General features: G+C 45.0%; 1 protein-coding gene across 4 annotated transcripts in view; it reads left to right on the forward strand.

Annotated features, from left to right (window-relative positions):
- Nucleotides 1–711: 711 nt before the first annotated feature.
- MTCL1 (microtubule crosslinking factor 1) overlaps nt 712–23,490 on the forward strand; it is a 114,100-nt gene continuing 91,321 nt past the window's right edge. For all 4 annotated transcript variants that reach the window (XM_075270670.1, XM_075270671.1, XM_075270673.1 and 1 more), the window contains exon 1: nt 712–1,831. In XM_075270670.1, the coding sequence (XP_075126771.1) occupies nt 1,088–1,831 (744 nt within the window). In that variant the 5' untranslated portion in view covers nt 712–1,087. The remainder of the gene's footprint in view (nt 1,832–23,490) is intronic.

The raw sequence follows: 23,490 nt of genomic DNA on the forward strand, positions 1-23,490 counted from the left end.
TCGATCGATGTACTGCCTACTACACACAAGCACAGCCTCTATCATCGGGCCAGCATCGGCTTAGTCATGTGGCGGGGAGAGGGTACGGGGTAGATGTAAGGAGAGCTGGGGGGCAGCACTGGAAGGAGGAGGAGATGGAGGGGGGGTCATTGATGTACTGGCTACTGGGCACAAGCATCGGGCCAGCAGTCCTCGGATGTCATTGTAATTCCCGCTGCTGAACTGAACTGCTGTCCCGAAAGCTGGTGCTGAAATGCGCTGCTGCTGGCCCGATAACGGAATAGTACCTATATATATATTATAATAAAATATTCATCTCTTCTACAATTTTTGTGTGTGTCTATGGTATATATTTATGATTGAAGTTTTGCTTATATACTGTACAGTATATGTATTGGTAGCCCAATTTTTTTTATAGGTTATTCTCCAAAAAAAGGAATCAGTCAAGTTATCCCCAACTGCTCAATCGTTATCTCCCCAACATCTGCTATCTGTGGCCATTCAGGAGCGCCTCCCAATACACATTCAATAAGCGCGTATGGCCCTGTGTATTCCTGTAGTGAAATGTCATGTATGGAGTAAAGGAGGGAGTTACCAATCGGATTACATTACTCTTCTCTCCGGATTTCTATACAGTAGATTACGTGCTATGTATGCAGCACAGCTGTGCTACCAGGAGCAGACACAAGGGGGCACTGGTGTGGCAGCTGGCACACGTCAGGCTGGGTGACAGACAGCAGCGTTTGCAGATTTGCAGGAACATTAGGGCGAGGAGGTGTCAGGAAGGAGCCGGCTGAGGAGCTGATGGATACAGGGATGTTGCTTGCGGTGGATATTGTACGTGAGTGCTGAGCCGGGCTAACCGTGCGGGTGACACAGGGTGGCTGGATTAGGGGCGGGCAGAGAGTGCGGCAGGCTGGGGGCTGTGAGGAGCAGTGCATGCAGTAGAATGGTTGCAGGTGGCAGTGAGCTGCAGGAGAAGTGATGAGAAGCTGCGCTGGGACTGTGCTCGGAAGCTGTAGTGCTGTTGTTGTGGCCCAGCCAGGATAGCCAGTGGGCAGGAGGGGGTCCTGTCCTGCAGCATCATATGGAGACTGTCAACCCTGAGCCCAGGCTGCTGCAGAGCCTCGCCGAGAAGAAGCGACTGAACAGGGCACCTTCCCCGGCCAGACCCTTCCTGAAAGACTCCCACCCCAGGGCGCCCCCTGCTAAGCCGTCAGTGCTACCACCCAAGTCCCCCAGTCCTGGAATCAGGCACCACTCCTCTGGGCTCCTTGTTACCCAGAACCGCTTATCCAGGCGCAGTGCCCCGGCCAAAGACAAACCAAACCCCACGAAACCTGCCAGTGCCAAGGCATCACTGAACAGCAAAAGGGCATCCAGGCCAGGCCATGGAGCTACAGAACCAAGCAGCGGAGCAGGCAACAGGAGGGAGACCTTGGGTGCCCCATCCTCTCCTCTGACGGCCGCAGGTGGTGGGCGCAGGAGGGTGCAGAGGCTGGAGCCCCCATCACCGGGTCTTGCCAGGGTTAGCCACACGGATAGCAGTTCCGACTTGTCTGACTGTCCTTCTGAGCCCCTCTCCGATGAACAGCGCCCCCTGCCCGCGCACAGCAGTGACAACGAATCGGGATGCAGTGAGCGGGTGGTGCAGACATTGCCGGAAATCATCCTGACTGTGGAGCCCAAAAATGACTACTCGAGGAACGAGGAGCCCAAGGGAACTGGGAGCAGCACCGCAAGTAAGAGCCCTGCACCCCCAAATCCTGGACAAGATGAGGAGCTGCTCAGGGAGCTGGAGGAGCTGCGCTCAGAGAATGACTATCTCAAGGTGAGCGTGCTGGGTGACTATGGTGGTGGTGGTGTTACCTCCAACGTCCCCCACAATGCAGAGGTGGCACTAGTCAGCAATACATCTGTAGGCAGCATTACAAGGACAGGTACATTGTCTGATTATTGGGCTCCCACCCAGGGCCCTTTAGTAGACAGAATATTGACGTTCATATGTACCAGATTTGGCACTCGTAATTATTTCTATTTAGATAGTGCCAATGTATTCAACAGCACTTTACACTTCTTTTCAAAGCCCTTAGCCATGGGTACACATGTTTGCTTTGGTCCATGAATGGAGTTAGATGGATCACAATATTTTGGCTATAAATGTAGAATAAATTTAGATATCAGTATACAAAAGTCTAAAACTCAAGTGGAAATGATTGGCCAAAGAGATGAACCTCTTTATGGGTGTCAGCCATAAACTTTAGTGCATGACGTGTCCAGAATCTCATGGAGGGGCTGTGTGAGAGGGGCCTGTATTATAACAGCTCCTGAGATCTCACGTGGGCTGCACTACTGCTGCAATATTGTGAAAATATATTGGCTTCATTTACTATTTGTGATATGACCAAAAAGAGGTCAAAATGTCCCTCAATTTGGCACATGATGGATCTCACTGCTCAGAACTATTTTAGACAATGGGTAAAGCTCATTGAGAATCTAGAGGGGCAGAGCATTGAGGCCTCAGTAAGTCAGATTTACTATAACTCATTCCAGAAAAGTGCACAAATCTACCCAATTCCTGACTAATCCTAGTGCATCTATATGTCCAAGAACCACTTCAGTAATTCTGTTGCCCCTCGTGGCTGTATAGGAATGAATTAAGAATGGCATAAGAATCAGCAATCCTAATAAATTACCTCCTGTGCAAATTTAGGCAGCCTGAAAATGTGCCAGATTTATCACAGTGGCTGATGCTGGATTATACATGTGGTACATGGTTACACTGTCTAGTCTTAGTTTATACATCCTATACTTTGGGCCAGAGGTTTACAACACAATTTTGACACAAATTAATGCATTTAAGCCCCTCCCTCTTTTATCACACATCCATTTATTGAGCAAGTCAGAATAAGTGATCACACTCTAAAGGCACCAAATTGCCCCACACTTGGGGGCATTTTACATCACAGTCATGTGGTAACTACAGTAGAAATGCTGCCCCATTATGGGACCGTTCTCTACCAATTACACTATATGGGCTTTTTGGTGTGTATCACCATTGGCTTACCTTTACTGTATTAGCACTCGTGTATAGATGTACAACATAGTAAACAGGTCTATATTTTAGAGCTCTATGGCTATGTCCACACATGGCAGGCATGTTTGTGGCAGAAATTTCTGTGATTGTTCCATCAATTGATGGTGCTTGTAAACCTCAGTGTACATAATGGCAAAACAACCCCATGCAGACAAGTGGAGCTGATATTCACTCACAGGCTCCATCCACATCATGTCTTACATGCGTTTAGCAAATATGTTTAATGGATGCAAAAAAACAGACTGCAATGGCCGACCGTTTACTTATACATTACTGTTAAAAAAAAAAAAATGGATCAGTTTCGTTCTGTTCTATTAGACCAACACAAAAGTATGGTATAGTAAGTTATAGTGACATAAAAAGAAAATGGACGGAAACTGATCCGTTTTTTTAACAATGCATCCATTGGCGTCCGTTTTGTTGTCCACGCTTTTTGCATCCATTGAATAGGTCTGCTAAACAGATGTGAAAAAGGTGATCTGCAACAAGTGTGCCATGTGTGAATTTACTATGTTGTCATTATGTGATGTCATTATGGATCAGTAACATCACCGCATCATATCTGTCTGTCAGCCGGTTAGTTACAGTTTACAGTAGCAGTGACATGATGAAACCCTCTTCACTGAATCCTATCACAGCGCTGTATATTGTGTAGGGTCTGTTCTTGGTATTGCAGTTACAGAGAATGGACTGAGCTGCAAACAGGCCATGTGGTGAATGAATGTGACATCACTGGCCTGTGATGCGGAAGCAGCACTCATCTGGGGTGACCTGGGTCATTCATTATGGCAAGCCTTTCTATTCAGTATCTTCAAGATAGAAACTAGTAGGAATCGTGTAGGCATACATTTATCCCATAGAAACCTTTGTGTAGGTGTATTTGTTAGACATAAGGCCCAACATGACCTGAATAGTTCCTGAGGGTCCAGTAAGCAGTAAATCACCATAAACAATAAACCGTTCTAATCTGCGAAGATTATGGGACCATTGTACAGCAGCTGAGAGCCATAATATTAGGTAGGCCCAGTCCTAAATCGCAATTAAATGAATGTTTTACCTTGATTGAACGATTAGTTTAGAACACTCCCCTTTTTACATGACACACCCCTATTTATTTGCCATGTCATCACTGAATTTTAGTTATGTATCCGTTTTTTTGCCGCGTTTTTTTACACGTGTAAAAAATGTAAATGGAAGTCTGATTTTTACACGTGTATTCTTTACACGTGTATTATGCAAAAATGAGCGCGCGTTTACTCCGTGTGCACGGGCCCTTAGACATACAGCCCTAATATTAGTTCATATTAACACGTTCATGATAAGCTTTATTACTAAAATATATATTTGCTGGTTTCCCAGAGCCCAGATATTACATTTTGAGCTCAGCTGTGTGCTATTAGTCTGTGTGCGCTGCCATTCTGTATCTGTGACATCACTATCTCTGCTCTACTTCTGCAGCAGGTCCATAGAGTAGAGCAGAGTCAGTAATGTGACTGAGAGTTGGACCGTGTGCAGGGAAGGCAGAGGAATGAGACTTCGAGTGATCACTGGTCAGCTTTATTTTTTTTCATGCATAAACCCTATAATCATTAAATTTTTGGTGCAGTATTTCATATAGCTCATCTGTGTGTGAATCCGCATGAACTGTGGATTTTTGCAGCAGATTTCACTGAAATCCACAGAGGAGTTTGCTTTTGCAAATTCTCACCCTGGTAATACGGAATGTCCCTACATCATATTTACAAACATAATAAAATCTTTTCATTATGAGTATTATACTATAAGAGAACATACAGTACATTAAGTGATTTATTTACATTATTACAACTTAATGACTAACTCACTTACTGTCACCATAGCCAAATGACTGAGTCACATCTGACTGCAGATATTACATTAGCAATGTGAAAAGCAATATGAGGTAATGTAATGTGCATATACTCTCTTCATGTCACATGCAGAAGTCTCAGAACTGCTCCCCTAACATTGCCCTAGGTGCCCACCTCCAGATTGTATGTGCTCTTATGCCCAGAGATATTGCCCTTGACATGTGAGCAGTGTTTGGTACAGTCCCATTCTCTTGCACTATACTGTGCTTTGATACAAGTTTTAGATGTGGAATTTGCCACCAAAAACCTACAAACTATAATTGATCTTAACCCTAAACTACAGAAGTTCCTGTCCTAATACGAAAAACCAGTCAGTAGAATGAAGACACCATGTACCTAATGTTTACTGCTTGCTGTTTCCTACTACATAGCACAACCGACAAATTGCATATACGTATTCTTGGGGGCTGTGTAGGCAATGTATGTGACAGATGTCTTCACATTCGATGGAATAAATACAGTAGCATGTCAGAAACTGACATACCCCTTTCTAAGGGGTCATCTGGGTGATGTTGGAGTCTGTAGAGTCTGGTGTGCAGCTTCTGTTATCGATGAAAGCCAGAACACAGTTGTGAACAGAGTCTAAGCAAAACTAGGGAAATGTTAGAAGTACTAACTCTGTCGAAGACATGTTATGATCAGGGTTTTCTGGCACACATACATGGTGTTGATCATAGATTCCTCATCTGAAGCCAAGAGGGAAGTAAAAGTAACCTCATTACACCTAAAGCACAATGTAATGTAGGTTAAAACCACAGCAAAGCCAATGTGAAGTTGGCACATAGTGACTGATTTCAGTGGCGGATCCAGGGTTTGCGGGGCCCTGGGCAATTGACTTTGGCGGGGCCCTACTTACTGGGGGTCTCGCACTTCTAACCTGTACTTCCCAACTGTTGAAGACTAGAAAGAGGGAACAAAACGTGCGGCGCGCGCAGCGCGCCACAGCAGATTAGGCCCCGCCCACTTTTATGTTGACTCCACCCATTCTCATTCAATTTTCATGTGATTCCACACAGTATAATCCTCCTACAGTCACCCGTAAATTATATCTCCCCCCCATTTTCATATACACCCTTCATCTACCCCTAGTTTCATGTCCCCCCCTCTATCTCTGTCCCCAGTTTCATGCCATTCTCCCCCTTTATCTGCCCACAGTTTCATTTCCCCCCCGTCTCTGCCCCAGTGTCATGCCGTTCTCCCCCCTTCATCTGCCCCAGTGTCATGCCGTTCTCCCCCCTTCATCTGCCCCAGTGTCATGCCATTCCCCCCCTTCATCTGCCCTAGTGTCATGCTGTTCTCCCCCTCCATCTGCCCCAGTGTCATGCTGTTCTCCCCCCCTTCATCTGCCCCAGTGTCATGCTGTTCTCCCCCCCTCCATCTGCCCCAGTGTCATGCTGTTCTCCCCCCTCCATCTGCCCCAGTGTCATGCCGTTCTCCCCCCTCCATCTACCCCAGTGTCATGCCGTTCTCCCCCCTCCATCTGCCCCAGTGTCATGCTGTTCTTCCCCCCTTCATCTGCCCCAGTGCCATGCCATTCTCCCCCTCCATCTGCCCTAGTGTCATTCTGTTCTTCCCCCCTCCATCTGCCCCAGTGTCATGCCATTCTCCCCCCTCCATCTGCCCCAGTGTCATGCTGTTCTTCCCACCTTCATCTGCCCCAGTGTCATGCCATTCTCCCCCCTCCATCTGCCCCAGTGTCATGCTGTTCTCTCCCCCCTCCATCTGCCCCAGTGTCATGCCATTCTCCCCCCTCCATCTGCCCCAGTGTCATGCTGTTCTTCCCACCTTCATCTGCCCCAGTGTCATGCCATTCTCCCCCCTCCATCTGCCCCAGTGTCATGCTGTTCTCTCCCCCCTCCATCTGCCCCAGTGCCATGCCGTTCTCCCCCTTCATCTGCCCCAGTGTCATGCCGTTCTCCCCCTCCATCTGCCCCAGTGTCATGCCGTTCTCACGTTCTCACACACTCACACACACACTCACCATTCCTTGTTCCCTCGCAGCTCTCTCCCTCATACACATATTGTAGCCGCGATGTGATGACGTCATCACATCGGGGCTACAAATGCCGGAGGCCGGAGCTCAGCGTTAAAGCAGGAGCTGAGCTGTGACAGCTCCGGCCTTAAACGCCTATGCATTCGGCTCATCGGCGTCCTACCGCCGATGAGCCGAATACATAGGCGTTTAAAGCAGGAGCTGTGAGCTCAGCTCCTGCTTTAACGCTGAGCTCAGTTGGAGTCGGGACATGCCGACCGGGACCATTTTGTTAGGTCCCGGCTGCGCCGCGGGGCCCCGGGCGGTTGCCTGGATCGCCCTGCCCTGGATCCGCCCCTGACTGATTTATCTAGACAAGAATTTTCCATACCATTCGATAATTCCTGGCCTGCTGGTGCATACATTAAGTGCATTCTCAAGGGTCCATGCACCTAAACAGGAATCTACGCCAATTTCTTGCTGGTGCAAATTTCTGGCATCATTTTTGCCAGAAAACTGATATCAGTCTTCTAGCCGTGTTTTTGGCTGGGCCACAGCAAGAACCTCAGCATTTTTTAGTCCTTACAAAGTGGATGGGATGCTAGTGAATCCCAACCACACATTGCAAGAAAATACAAACGGTGGTAATGCTCCGATTTCCAAAACTGTTGCATTTTTGGAAATCACAGCATGTCAATTATACTTACAGAAATGCTGACAGCTTTCCTATAGGTATAACTGATGTATAAAGTCTGCAGAGGAAACCCTGTTTTGACTTTCTGTGAAAGTGCTGCAGGAAAAACCTCAATACGTTTATGCCATGGTTTTTCTTGCAGCGCTTTTTGGAGGCAGCTCACTATATGGGGCTGAAAGAAGGAGTAATGTTATCAGCAGTAACACCTAAGAGAAAGAAAGCTACATTATGAATCCCTAGTAACTACAGTTTTAGCTGCAGCCTGCTATGTGGGACTTTAGCCTTGAACACATTATTTTCCTATGACCCCATACATGTCCATGTATTATCACATGTTCATGTAGGGCCGATAAGACCAGGAGCAAAACTTTTGTCTGCTTTGTGGCTCAAGTTCATTAATTAAATTAATGGGTTTGTGGAAGGCATGTATGGCACACAGGTATCATCCATGTGCCATCTGTGCCGTGCACACTTTCACACGTAACCTAAATCTGATGATGCACATGGCCCAGCCAACCACCATGTCACACTCATTTTGAGGAAAGTGGTGTGTGGGGTGCAAAATTTAAAAAGTCACATTTTTTGCACAAAGTTGTGACTTAAACCAAAACAATTGTAACTTTTTTGGCATATATACCAATTTTCTGATGTGCAAGCCATGATGAATCAGCCCATTGGTCTTTGGGTTTCACCAAAATTCAATTCACCATCACAGAACCCTTCCATGAGTGTGATTATGATCCTAATCTATTGATGGGATTTAACATGAGACTGCCATTATGGAGGCTAGTCTGATGAATCCGGGGAAGGGAAAGCACAGGGAAGTTGGGGCCTTGCACCTCTGGTTAGGTTAGCATATAAGTGAACATTATATGGATCTGTTGACTTCATCTCACATATAATAATAATTTTACCCAGTCCCAGGTGATAGCATCCTGCAGTACATATTTGTTAAGTCTGGACTTGTACCGAGTCTGGCTTGGTTTTATTATAGCCTTATGTTAATCAGAATGAGCAAACAATTGTTGAGCTCTGTGTAATGGCAGTGACATTTATGGAGATCCCTGCTCAAGACGTGACAATGGAGAGAAATCATGTTTGTCTGTAGGATACTTGGGAGATATTTGACTTTGCTATATCAATTGACTTTTACTGTATTTGCATAAACTTATTTTGGTGTACAATCTGTGATGGGCAAAAATAGTAAATATATTTGAAAGGACCCTGACCTTTAGTGATGGAAGACCTAGCCAAACTCATAGTCTATCTAATATGTATGGGTTGTAATGATTCACCCCCAATTATTTGTTTCTATGTCATTTAAGTGGCTGTCAGAAAGGTGTGCAAAGAGGCATATGTTGCTGTGTCCTCCATAACATGGCAAGCCACAGTCCACCATAATAGACATGGTTGAATTTCTGTGGAATTTCAGTGTAATCGCTGCACCAACACTCTACAAGAAAGTATAGTACACTTCTAGTGAATGGTGTTTTACAAAACCTGAGTCACACATAGCAGAAAAAGTCAGTGCAGAATTTACAGTTACAGATTACCCAATATATGGTGGATTTCACCCTTTGACATGCTAATAACAATAAGCTGTTAATATTTAATTCCTGGAAAAACCCTCAAAGGAAACCTCAACCATGGAGAAGGTGGGATGTGGGGAAACCCTTAGGCTACATTCAGGTGAACTAGGTGCAAAATGGTTCTGAAAAACATCCGAGGGGCGCCCTTTTCCAAGGATCCCCCATGCAACTGAGTGTATGGAGGGATTTGTGAACACAGCCCAAAACAGGACATGACCTATAGTTTGACGGTCTGTGAAAATGAACCTTCAAAATAACATTCACTTGAATAATCCCCATTCACTGACATTGAATTTAATGTTGTAGAATGATATCCATTAAAAAAAATTAAAAATACATCACACCGCCATTAATCAGTTGTGTGAATGTAACTTTAGAAATAAGGGGTTATTCCAAGCAAAAGGTTTTGATGACCCATCCTTAGAATAGATCATAATAGATTGGTCAGGGTCTGACACCAAACAGCCCTATTGATGCTAATATTAGTTAAAACACAGTGCACAGAGCTGGAAGCAGAAAGCACCGTCCACTGTGTAGTGGCAGTTAGTGGTTACCGCAGCTCAACTTCTATTGATTTGAATGAGACTTGAGCAGTAGTAATCACTAAGGTTGGGTTGCCATCTGTGCCAGGTGCCTGCCTGATGCAGATCCCAAATCACCAGACAAAAAAGACTGGTCATCCAACGGACTCGATTATAGTCAATAGAGGTCTCTGTTGAGCTCCGCTATTTTAGCAGTCTGCTTCCAGCTCTGTGCACCGTGTTTTAACAGCACCACAGCTACTGATCGGTAGGGCTGCTGGGTTTCAGACTTCTACCAATTCCATATTGGTGACCTATTGTAAGGAATGAGGGGACTGAACAACTTGGGGGGTGGAGTGACGTTTCAGATCACATGACCGGCGGGTTGTGACATGGCCAGAACCCCCAGGTCCATCATCTAAAATATCTTGGGACAGGTAAGTTAAGTACCAATCCCTGGACAACTCCTTTAAGTATTAGGAAGTGAGAGTATGTTATATTTTAGAATTACAGTTACATTTAATAATTATAATTTATCCAGTCCTGAGCGACCATATCTTCCCACATCACAATAGTTTGATGCTTGACAGATTTATTTAATTTTCATACTCCTATTCCAGTATTGACAATGACCTATAGCACATTTCTACACCCACACAAAGACCATATAATGTGTAGAGTACTGCTAGCTTAATGCTGCTTCTAAAAAATACATAATATCTAAAAAGAAAACCAGTTATGGCAATCTAATAGGATTTACCTAATATTTTCACCATTGGAGGTCTGACTTGTGAGACCCCTATTTAGTTCCTTAATCCCTGTTCTCATTGAAGAGGGTGATATTTTTCATTATAATGCTTGGGAGACGTGTAAGGTGGACATGAAATAACCCCTTTAAGCCTAATACCATGGAATACCAAAATATGCCATCACTTCCTACTTTATGGGGTTTTGACTGTTCATATCGCTACTAATCCATATAGTTTACTTGCAGTGCGATACTCACACGTATCCCCGCGGCTGTACACTACAAAACAGCTTGACCCTCCTCTTTTCAGGATCAGGGGGCTTCCATGGAGTCTGACCCTACTGATCAGAATGCTAGGCCATATTCAAGCAATATGCCATATTCCTGAATAGGAATACTTCTTTCATTTGCCATGTCAGTGCTAGTTTCCAGGCTAAAATGGGTCAGGCAATCCTTTCCAGGAGCTGCATGTACTATACTGCCAGAATTACTATTATTATGCAGTTTCCAACGCCAAAAGTCAAACCTTGTCACTGAAGCAGAGCTGTGCTTCTCGATAATATTCTGCTGTGCTTGGCTACAAAGGGTTAATTTTCAACACTATATTTCCACTTTCACTGCTATAGTCCTGATGGGAGAGACAAGTCCCCTGGAGAACATCTCTTCTTTTCTGTTTTGCCTGTTTTGTGGTTCCTCCTCCCTTGTAGGGGGTTGACTTAAAAGCAATGGTTGTAGTATAATGGGCACTATGTCAGAGATAAATTGACTAACAGTAGGCTAAATCCCCATAGTGTACCTCCCCTCATTGAGGATATCCATTTCTCATCAAGCTCAGGGAGCAGCAGGGGGAGGGTCTGTCTGGATACTAGGTCATGCTTCATTCTATGTTAAAATTAAAGATTAACCCTTTACTATGGGGTGAAAGTGATATCACAAATAGGCTATGGTCGATACATGTACTGTGTGTATCCTGGCTGTATTCATGGTGCAACAGATGAACCAAATTATTGACTATGATGGAGTCTCTCCCTTTTGCTACAGCCCCACACATCTGGATGGGCTATATTCTGATAAAAAGTAGGTCACCTATTTTGTATATACGTATGCCAGAATCTATAAATAAATGTATAGTAAGGTAGTCGCACTGCATTAAAAATTGTAGTAAGGATTGATGCGGCTGCACAAATATCCAGATAATTTGTAGTAACGTATGTGTAGTCAGCAGAAATGATTATTCGGTATAGGTAACCAATCTATAGGGAGTTAACTTGTATGGATACATTTACTGTATTGACCGTGTGCTCTTACCTCCCCCGCAGGCTTTATTATCTCATTACAGCACCATTATCTTCCACCTTACTGATAGGTCTCTTCCTGTTTTCACATAGTAAATACAGTCTATGAGACAGGAAGATACTGAAATGGCCAGGCAGAAACTTTGTAATTGAATTGTTCTGTTTTCTGTTTTCTTCCTCTGCTGATCTTAGTATTTCTCTGTAAATGTATTAGCTACTAATGTGCGTGTTTATCTCTCAGTGGAAAAGCATATATATATTATCTGGTTACATTATTATATGTGACCAAGCACCATAAATGGCATATGCTGTTGTTTGCAGGGCTCCAAATGACATCATAAATGGTCATAAAGGCAACCGAACAATATCACCTGGCTCTTAAAGGCACCAAAGTGATTTTACTATTGGCTGTGAACCATGCTGTATAGACAGTGCCGCACCTCCCATGAGGCGACCTGAAGTGACCGCTTCAGGCGGCGCTATGCCAGGGCCCCAGGGAGGGCGGCATTTTTGCTGACCTAAGCCAGTCCACGACAAGCTGTCCTGGACTGGCTTAGGGTCACCGTCACTGAGCGGTGGATTGGGGAGGTCACTGGAGCAGCGCTGCTCCAGCGGCCGCCCCTTACGCTCAGGCAGAGAGCAGGTCCTCTCCGTGCCTGCTCTCTGCCTGCTAACGACGATCGCTCCGCTCGCCCCCGCCCCCTTCCGCTTGGCCCCGCCCCCTCTTCGGGGGGGGGGGGCCTTTCTGATGTCTGCTTCTGGCGGCAGAAACAAATGGTTCACTCTGTGTATAGACATAGTCTTAGGGAGCATTCACACTACCGCCACTGTCCGCCCAGAGTTTTCCATCCTAAACCCCAGGGGACCTGGAAAGGGGACGGCTTGCCGGTGGTCAGCTTTAAAACCCATTCATTTGAATGGGTTTTTAAAGGTAACTGCTGGTATCCGTATGCGGCCTCTCTACCTGGAAACCAATTTTTTGCACGGACACAAAGTGCTGCATGTACAACTGTGTCCATGCAAAAAAACTGGATGCCAGACGGAGAGGCGGCATACAGACATCAGCGGACACCTTTAAAAACCCATTCAAATGAATGGATTTTAAAGCTAACCGCCGGCAAGTTATCCCCTGTCCAGTTTCTCCAGGGTTTAAGATGGAAACCCCTGGGCGGACAGCGGTGATAGTGTGAATGCCCACTTAAAGAGGTTGACACCACAAAATATGACCAGTGAATGTCCAAATGTAAAATAAATTTACTATTGAGCTCTAATGTTTAGTATCCAAAGTATTTATTGAATGGAAACATAAATCATTTCTACAGCGTATCACAATATAGAGCGTCATTGAGTACAAAAGAGAATAGAATATAGTGTAACATTCGAGAATCACACAGTAGTCTCTATATCAGCAGAGATGCCAACGTACATGAAGAAGTTACCCACTGAACACACAGGTAAAATAAAACTAAATACACCACAGAGCAAGTGTAAAGACAAGATACAGAGAGAAGAAACTAAACCAGCAATAAACAGTTACAAATGGAGTTATACCATGGAGGGGACAGTAATAGTAAAGTTACCCATCCTGGGGGTTATAACTGCAAACAATCTGACAGGCCAGGAGCCTGTGACTTGTTAACCCATGGGGCACGCTCCCTATCGAAATGTATCAGTTATGGCAGCGTTAATCTTCTTATACAGCATAACGGTGTCATCTCTTCTGTTGACCTCTGACAGGAGAAAGGTTGAGGTCCTCTATTCCGATGTTACATAAATTCTCGCGGACATCAAAGTACATTGAAATAATTTGTCAGGAGTATATTGTAAGCACGGTGGTCTGTAGTGACTGCCAAAAGCGTCAGACGAGAGGTCATGTCCACCATATGTGGAGAGTATCCTCATTATCCTGACAACCTCTAAAGCAGGTGGAGGACATTGTAGGATATATGCATGGGTAACTTAGCCAGGACCAATGCAATATTTTGGGATAAATATAACAGTCCGTGGAGTCTCATCTTCCTCTTGTTTGGTGACAGCTGGACACGTATTAGGCAGCGATCTCCACAGTGGCCTCTTCTTCTCCCAGTAGGATGTAGAGTTTCCTCTTCTCGTCTGCAGATATGAAGTCTGGGATGTGGGCAGAGAGTCTTTGGTAGTAGACGGCCCTCACAGCTGAGTATTTGGTGCAGTGTAGCAGGAAGTGGGTCTCGTCTTCTAGGGCCCCCTGGTCACAGTGCTGGCACAGTCTGTTCTCCCGTGGCTTGTACGTCTGCCTGTATCGCCCCGTCTCTATCTCTAGGTTGTGGGCGCTCAGTCTGTACCGGCTCAGGGTCTGTCTGTGCTTGGGGTGGCGTATTCTCTCCAGGTAGGTGGTCAAGGTGTAGTCCCTTCGTAGGGATTGGTACACGGTGAGTTTCTTGGAGTTATTTATTTCGTTTCTCCATTCTTCAATGTACCGCTCTCTGTTTGCCTCTGTGGCCGCCTTTATTTCGGCCTTGGTTATCGTCTGTTGGTGTTTTTGGTTTGGTGGTTGGCTGTTGTTGTTTACGTATATAAAAAAAGTAATTTTCTGGATGTAAGGAAGTATGTGTTAGAAAACAAGACGTATGACACTTGACTCATATAACTTCTGCCCTGCAACTGTCATGATCTTTTTACTGTATATACGGTTGTTTGGTTGGTGAGTGTCTGGTTTGCTCAGGTGGCTTAGCCATGCTTGGTGGTGGTAGGAGTCGAGCTTGCTCCCCTGGATGTGTGCCTGGAAAGCTAGCGCCCTCTTCTGTATGGTGAGCCATAGGGGGAGTCTGCCTAGCTCTGCCCTGCAGGCCATGTTGGTGGTGTTGCGATGGACATGGAGCAGGTATTTGCAGAACTCCAGGTGGAAGTTCTCTGTTGGGCTGGAATCCCACTTTGACTGGTCTGGGTAGGTGGCTGGGCCCCAAACCTCACTGCCATAGAGAAGGATCGGGGAGATGACAACGTCAAATATCTTAATCCAGACCCTCACTGGTGGTTTGAGGTGGTACAGTTGTCTTCTGATGGCGTAGAAGGTTCTGCAGGCTTTTGCTTTCAGGGTTTCTATTGCTGCTTTGAAGCTTCCTGATTGGCTGAGCTCCAGCCCCAGGCAGGTGTAGCTGTTGGTTTTCTCCAGTGTGGAGCCGTTCAGTGTGAATTGTGGGGTGGTGGAGGCTTTATTGTGGCCCTTCTTCTGAAATACCATGACTTTGGTCTTCTTCTGGTTGATGGGTAGGGCCCATGTGGTGCTGAATTTTTCCAGCACTGACAGGCTTTCTTAGAGGTCTTTCTCAGTGGGGGCCAGGAGTAGGAGGTCATCGGCATACAGCAGGAACTTCACCTCTCGATTGTTCAGGGTGAGCCCTAGGGCTGTAGCCAGTTCATTGATATAGATGTTGAAGAGTGTTGGGCTCAGGCTACAGCCTTGTCTGACCCCTCGGGCCTGTTGGAAGTATGCTGTCCTTTTCCCATTCACCTTCACACTGCACTGGTTTCCGGTGTAGGAGCTCTTGATGACGTCGTACGTTCTTCCTCCTATTCCACTCTCTAGGAGTTTCAGGAGCAGGCCTGGGTGCCATACTGAGTCGAACGCCTTCTTAAAGTCCACGAAGCAGGCGAATATCTTGCTTCTTCTGGTGTTGTGGACGTGCGTCTTGATGAGGCTGTGCTGGGTGTAGATATGGTCTGTGGTGCGGTGGTTTGGCATGAACCCTGCTTGGCTCTTGCTGAGGACCCCATGTTGTGTGAGGAAGGTGAGGATTCTGTTATTGATGATACTGTTGAACAGTTTCCCCAGCATGCTGCTGACGCAGATCCCTCTGTAGTTGTTGGGGTCATAATGGTCCCCATTTTTGTAGATGGGGGTTATGAGCCCTTTGTTCCAGTCTTCGGGGAAGTGTCCAGCATTGAGCCCAAGGGTGAATAGCTTTGCCAGTGCCGCGTGTATTGCTGGAGGGCTGTATTTGATCATCTCTGGTAGGATGCCGTCAGGGCCACTGGCCTTTTTGCCTTTCAGCAGGACAATTCTTTCCTGTATATCTTTTATGGTGATTGGTGAGTCCAGAGGGTTCTGGAAGTCTTTGATGACTTTCTCCATGTCCCTCAGTTTGGTGATTATCTGTTGCTGTTCTGGAATTAGTTCTTCTTCTGGGATGTTTTTGTAGAGACCTCTGAAGTAGTTGAGCCAGATATTGCCATTTTGAATGTGGAGAGAGTTTTTCTTGGGCTTTGTGCCCATGTGGTGCCAGGTCTCCCAGAATGAGCTGTCCTGGAGGGAGTCCTCTAGTTGCTCTATTTTGTGGGAGAGGTACCTCTGTTTCTTCTCTCTGAGGGTGCCCTTGTATTGCTTGCATAGATTGTTGTAGGCTTCCCTCGACTCTCTGTTGTTGGGGTCTCTGTGTTTTTGGTTGGAGGCTGCCCTTAGAGAACGGCGTAGAGCCTTGCAGTCACTGTCAAACCATTTGTGAGACTGTTTGTTAGTCGGTCTCTTGGGCTTTGTCTGTTTCAGGCCTGCTAGTTCTGCCGTGGTGTACAGGATGTTACTGAAGTCCTTCACTGCTCGGGTGACCCCTTGTTGGTCTGGCTGGTAGGTACTCATATAGAAGTTTGTGAGCAGTTCCTTGATTTCGGGTCGGTTAGCCGCATTGGTGTATTCGGTGGCCCGGTGACTGGCCCATTTAAAGAGTGGTGGCAGGTTGTAGAGACCAATCTGGTGGGGCTGCTGTGTGAGTGGCTTGTCAGTGGATCTCATGTACAGCAGGATCTGATTGTGGTCTGACAGGTGTGTCTCAGGGGTGACTATGAGAGCATCTATGTCTGCTGGGTCTGCGTCTGTGATGACATAGTCCACCATGCTGTTGCCCACATGGGAGTTTAGTGTGAAGCGTCCCTGAGTGTCCCCTCTGGTACGCCCGTTCATTATGTACAGTCCCAGACTCCGGCACAGGTTCAGCAGCTGTCTCCCGCTCTTGTTGACGACTATGTCATAGCTATTTCTTCTTCTCTGTGCAGACTCCAGGTGGTGGACCTCGCCTACCGGGATGTGCAGGTTTCCATCAGAGGACAGGTAGTCTATCTCTGTTCCAGTCCTGGCGTTTAGGTCGCCGCAGATCAGCACTCTGCCTTGGGACTGGAACTGGGCAGATTCCCTTTGTAGGACCTCATAGATGTCTGGGTTGTGGTAGGTGGACTCAGATGGGGGGATGTATACTGCACAGAGATAGATGTCGTGTTGGCCGTTGAGGATGGAGTTGCTTATTTTTATCCACATGTGGTTGTCACCGCGTTTGATGGCTTTCACGGGTTCTTTGAGCTCCTCCTTGAACCATATTAGTATGCCTCCTGAGTGGCGGCCATGTTTGGTGGTCTTGCTTTTCCAGGCAGCGACAGAGAATTCCTTGTAGCCCATGGGTGTTAGGGATTCATCTTCTGCCCGGGTCCATGTCTCTAGGAGGATTTGGATGTCTATGTTTTTTAGTCTGTCTATAAATTCTGGATCGTTTGGTTTGGATCCAAAGGCTGAGGCGTTCAGCCCTTGGATATTCCAGCTACTGATAGTCAGTGGTGTCATCTTTGGTGGGTATACCTTGTAATGAGCTGTCCTGCAGAGGACGGGCTGGGTTCCTGATTGGTGGCTATGTTGTGGATTCCAGTCTGGAGCAGTGTGTTGCACAGGGTGCTGAACATGGTTCTTATCTCCTCCATGTCTGTGCTCTGCCTTTTCTGTATGGCACAGGTGGCTTCCGCCCTGGCTTATAGTAGTCCCCATTTCCAGTTTTTTGGGGGAGACGTTGTGTTTGAGATATTTTCCAGCCAGGCAACCCTGTCACACAAGCATGCACATTCATGCCCCTGTCACACAAGCTTTTTTTTTATGTTCCTTGTACTTCCCATTGATTGCTGTCTGTCAATATTAAACACCATTGACCTTTTTGTATATAATTTTGCAGATATCTTTGTGTATTATGTTTCTATTTATTGCTGTATTTTTCATGTGTGGCCTGATAAAAATGCAGATTGAACTTTAAGAATACAGCCTTATCTTAATACAATATTAATAATAAAACAATTTTACAGATTTCTGTAATTTCTGGTATTTGCTGTACAGGAGGCACAGTGGTCCAGATATACTAATCATTAGACAGCGTAAACTTAATCTGAAAGTTTGCTAGATTTATGATAGTGGCTGATTCTGGGTGTGAATTCTGGCTTATCTTTAGACTGTCTAGTATGGCCTACCTTTAAAGAGGACCTTTCATGGTTTGGGGCACAAGCAGTTCCATGTACTGCTGGAAAGATGACAGTGTGCTGAATTCAGTGCACTGTTGGCTTTCCCGATCTGTGCCCTGGGTAAAGAGCTATCAGTGCCGATACCGTAGCTGTTTACAGTCAGAAGGGCGTTCCTAACAGTCAGTCAGGTACGTCCTTCTTTAAAGCAGCGCCTATCCTGCTGTACAGTGTGAGCCGGGAGGAACGCCCCCTCCCTCTGCTCACAGTGCTCATCCATAGACGAGTATTATCAGGAGGGGAGGGGGCATTCCTCTCCACTCACACAGCACAGCACGATAGGCGCTGCTTTGAAGAAGGACCTACCTGACTGACTGCCAGGAAAGCCCTTCTGACTGTAAAGAGCCACGGTACCGGGACCGAAAGCGCTTTACCCGGGGCACAGATCGGGAAAGCTAACAGTGCGCTGAATTCACTGTCGGCTTTCCAGCTGTATATAGAACTGCCTGTGCCCCAAATCATGAAAGGTCCTCTTTAAGTGAGAATTTTACTACACTATCTTGGCACACTTTTGCCACATTTAAACCAAGCCCCCTTTTTCTGAGCACCAGCATCCACATTTTTAGCAATGTGAGCTATTTTAACCTGAACTAGATGTGTCACATTGCACCAAAGATGTGCTACGTTTTTGTCAGTGTCTAGCAGTAACCACAATTGGAAATCTGGGGCATTGTCTATATTCTTATTTAGATTTATCCACTAATCCACTATGCAGAGTTGACTTCATTGGACCAGGTCAACATGGCCTTTTGATAAAAAGACCTGCAATAAAAATTGTTTAAGGCTAAGGCCCCATGTAGTAGGTTGCAGCAAAAAAGCAATGCGGGAAAATCTGTGGTGACAACTCATTGCGTTTTTTTTCCGCAGCGCTTTTCACACAAAGTCCACAGAGGTTTCCTCTGCAGACTTTCTGCTTCCATTATACCTATAGGGAAACTGCCGGCGTTTCCGTCGGTATAATTGGCATGCTGCGATTTCCAAAACTGCGATGGTTATGGAAGTTGCAGCGTGTCTGCTGCACATAGTTTTCTGCACTTGCTGGGACTGTAAAACGCAGCGGGTTTTCTGTGAAGTTTTCACCACATTAAAACTGCAGTGTTAATACCACGTGGGGTCCTGGGCCTCAAATGAAATTTCATGCACATTAAAAATATAAAAACTGTAATATCTTAATACTATAATGATATAGGACTACCTGAAGAAATGGGCTGAGAGCCTGAGGCTGCACTGCAGAATCTCATAAAAGAAAAATGAGACCTTTGGTGGATCAACATCCGACTTGGCATGAATTATGGAAAATGTGTGTTTAGGTTTAGATATTGTAGTGGATAATCATTTGAATATATATAATGTCTCGCTGACAACACTGATTGAATCAAGACAAGGAAACGTGGTCATCTAAATATCTCAGTAGTGCAGCCACAGGCTTTGTACCTCTCACTTCAAGCCGTCATTTTTTAGCATACACAACAGATGATAGTTTTGCTAGAAGGAGATACAAAGCATATGTTATTATTATAATAGTAATTGTAATCATAATTGTACTAGTAGTAGAAATGGCATGTGCTATTATATATGAACAGCATGATAATAGCTAGTAGTACATATAATGTTATAAGTAAACTTGTCTCCTGTTTTCTTTATTTATACTTTAAGAGGACCTTTCATGTCCTCATGAACTTTGAGCTATATACCTCTAGAAAGCTGACAGTACGCCGAATTCAGCGCAATGATGGCTTTCCCAGTATGTGACCCGGTGGTGGATATATTGGTTCTGTCAGTTTTGGCACCGATCTCTCACCATTGTCAGAAGGGCATTCCTCATAGCTTAGCGTCATCACTGAGCAGTAAGGAACAGCCCCTCTGACAGTACAGGGCTACGTTAGAATATAGGTGGCGTCCCTCCCAGCCCAGCGATGACACCAGGCTGTGAGGAAAGCCCTTATGACAGTGGGGAAATATAGGTGCTGAAACCGGGCACATAACAGGAAAGCTGACAGCTTTCTTGTGGTATGTAAGGGCTAGTTCACACGTGAACAAAGGGGCGGATTTTGACAGCGGATTTCGCTTCAAAATCCGCTCCTTTACAATGGTGGTCTATGTAGACCACCGGGCTTTTTTTTTCATGTCCTTTCTTCATGTCCTTTCTTCAGGCGGAAGCCACGCGGGCTCAGCCGCGCGGCTTCCGCCCCCGGCAGCTCCCTCCTATGTCGGCTCATTCATTTGAGCCGACAGCGGAGGGGAAAGCCGCGACTGTGATGGTCGCGGCAGGCGGGTTTTGACAAGAGAGAGACGCGGCTCACCGCGTCTCTTTCCGTGTCAAAACCCGCGCGGGCAGTTCACGTGTGAATTGACCCTAAAACCGCACATTCATGAGGACATGAAGGGTCTTTTAATGAGTTTCCAGCTTCAGATAAATATTGAGAGAGTAATGTTATTGTTTGTATGACAAAAAGTTGTACAAGTTCCCAATATACTTTCTTTATCTATTCCTCACAGTTTTCTAGATCTCTGCTTGCTGTCGTTCACTCTGCTTACAGACGGTGGATAAAAATCAGTCCAAGGTCATGTGATATACAGTATTACCAGGCAGATGTACAGTCCTATGAAAATGTTTGGGCACCCCTATTAATCTTAATCATTTTTAGTTCTAAATATTTTGGTGTTTGCAACAGCCATTTCATTTTGATATATCTAATAACTGATGGACACTGTAATATTTCTGGATTGAAATGAGGTTTATTGTACTAACAGAAAATGTGCAATATGCATTAAACCAAAATTTGACTGGTGCAAAAGTATAGGCACCTCAACAGAAAAGTGACATTAATATTTAGTAGATCCTCCTTTTGCAAAGATAACAGCCTCTAGTCGCTTCCTGTAGCTTTCAATCAGTTTCTGGATGAAGGTATTTTGGACCATTCCTCTTTACAAAACAATTCAAGTTCAGTTAAGTTTGATGGTCACCGAGCATGGACAGCCCGCTCTCAAATGATCTGAAAACAAAGATTGTTCAACATAGTTGTTCAGGGGAAGGATACAAAAAGTTGTCTCAGAGATTTAACCTGTCAGTTTCCACTGTGAGGAACATAGTAAGGAAATGGAAGACCACAGGGACCGTTCTTGTTAAGCCCAGAAGTGGCAGGCCAAGAAAAATATCAGAAAGACAGAGAAGAAGAATGGTGAGAACAGTCAAGGACAATCCACAGACCACCTCCAAAGAGCTGCAGCATCATCTTGCTGCAGATGGTGTCACTGTGCATCGGTAACAATACAGCTCACTTTGCACAAGGAGAAGCTGTATGGGAGATTGATGAGAAAGAAGCCGTTTCTGCAAGCACACCACAAACAGTCGCCTGAGGTTTGCAAAAGCACATTTGGACAAGCCAGCTTCATTTTGGAAGATTTTGTGGACTGATGAAACAAAGATTGAGTTGTTTGGTCATACAAAAAGGTGTTATGCATGGCGTCCAAAAAAAACAGCATTCCAAGAAAAACACTTGCTACCCACTGTAAAATTTGGTGGAGGTTCCATCATGCTTTGGGGCTGTGTGGCCAATGCTGGCACCGGGAATCTTCTTAAAGTTGAGGGTCGCATGGATTCCACTCAGTATCAGCAGATTCTTGAGAATAATGTTCAAGAATCAGTGACGAAGTTGAAGTTACGCCGGGGATGGATATTTCAGCAAGACAATGATCCAAAACACTGCTCCAAATCGACTCAGGCATTCATGCAGAGGAACAATTATAATGTTCTGGAATGGCCATCCCAGTCCCCAGACCTGAATATCATTGAACATCTGTTGGATGATTTGAAGCGGACTGTCCATGCTCGGCCACCATCAAACTTAACTGAACTTGAATTGTTTTGTAAAGAGGAATGGTCCAAAATCCCTTCATCCAGGATCCAGGAACTGATTAAAAGCTACAGGAAGCGACTAGAGGCTGTTATCTTTGCAAAAGGAGGATCTACTAAATATTAATGTCACTTTTCTGTTGAGGTGCCCATACTTTTGCACCGGTTAAATTTTGGTTTAATGCATATTGCACATTTTAAGTTAGTACAATAAACTTCATTTCAATCCTGAAATATTACTGTGTCCATCAGTTATTAGATATATCAAACTGAAATGGCTGGTGCAAACACCAAAATATTTAGAACTAAAAATGATTAAGATTAATAGGGGTGCCCAAACTTTTTCATAGGACTGTAATATTACGGTGCTGTGGGTATAAATAGCTGTATACCTGTGTACATCACATGACCATGGACTGATTTTTAGCCACTGTCAGTAAGCAGAGTGAACGACTGCAAGCAGAGATCTAGAAAACTGTGAGAAATTGTTGCTGAAAGTATATTGGAAAATAGATTTTTATTATACAAGCAAAAATATTTAGCTCTCAATATTTGTCTGAAACTGCTTGCTTCAATTGCTTGAAGAAAACCAAGACTTATTTGGTAGTGAAAGCCTCCAGTCTGCCCTTTACCTGTTAATACCCTGTACAAGAGATCGGGAGACAGATGGGAGGAGAGAAATAAAAGACTGGTTAGTCTTTTATTCTGAGAACATAATGGGGGAGGGTATGCTCTCTTTCTTTATTTCAGCCTTCCAAACAAGACAAAAGAGGATTCCTTTGTGAAAGGCATATTGCTGTTTTATTTCTTTTTTTTTTTTATATAGGTTAGGTAGGGGCAGTGGAACACTTTGGGTAGGGGGTAGACATTGTGTGAAACAATCCCTGGGCTGGAAGGGGTGGTCTTCACCAGCTGTACATCTGTTTGTTTATACCACCCCCAACCATCATCACAGGGTTCTTGTGTCACCACATAAAGTAGGCTTAGGTTTTGTTACTGCAGCTCCAATTTATTTGTTAATTTGCTTTGTCATTTCTGACCAGAAAACATTCTGAAGAGGATTTTACTATTATTTTCAATTAGATCCTGCTTTTCAATAAAATTGAGTCTCGGCCTCTCCTGTGACTGTATGGTGCAAAGAACTGTAATATACAACTGCAGTCACTATGCACTATACAAAAGAAAAAGCTATGGGGGAACTCCTTCAAAGGCTCCGTCATAGTGCTACAACCTGTGTTCATACCTTATATAGGTTTACTATCTCCACCAAGCATATTCAACTCCTGCCACCACTATACAGAGCACATTACAGTGATAAGAACTTTCCTTCGTTGAGAATGTCACTTATGGAGATTTGGAGAAAAACAACTTTCTTATCCCTGGAGATTCCTACCATCTTCTGCCTGTACCACCCCTTGCAATGACAGTTGATTATGATATCACCCATCTTACTTGAGCAGCAAGAGCCAAGCTCCAATTGCCTAAGCCAATGATGGTGAACCTTTTAGAGACAGAGTGCCCAAACTGCA

The sequence above is a fragment of the Leptodactylus fuscus genome, chromosome 4 (genome assembly GCF_031893055.1).
Source record: "Leptodactylus fuscus isolate aLepFus1 chromosome 4, aLepFus1.hap2, whole genome shotgun sequence".
NCBI classification, from domain to species: domain Eukaryota; kingdom Metazoa; phylum Chordata; class Amphibia; order Anura; family Leptodactylidae; genus Leptodactylus; species Leptodactylus fuscus.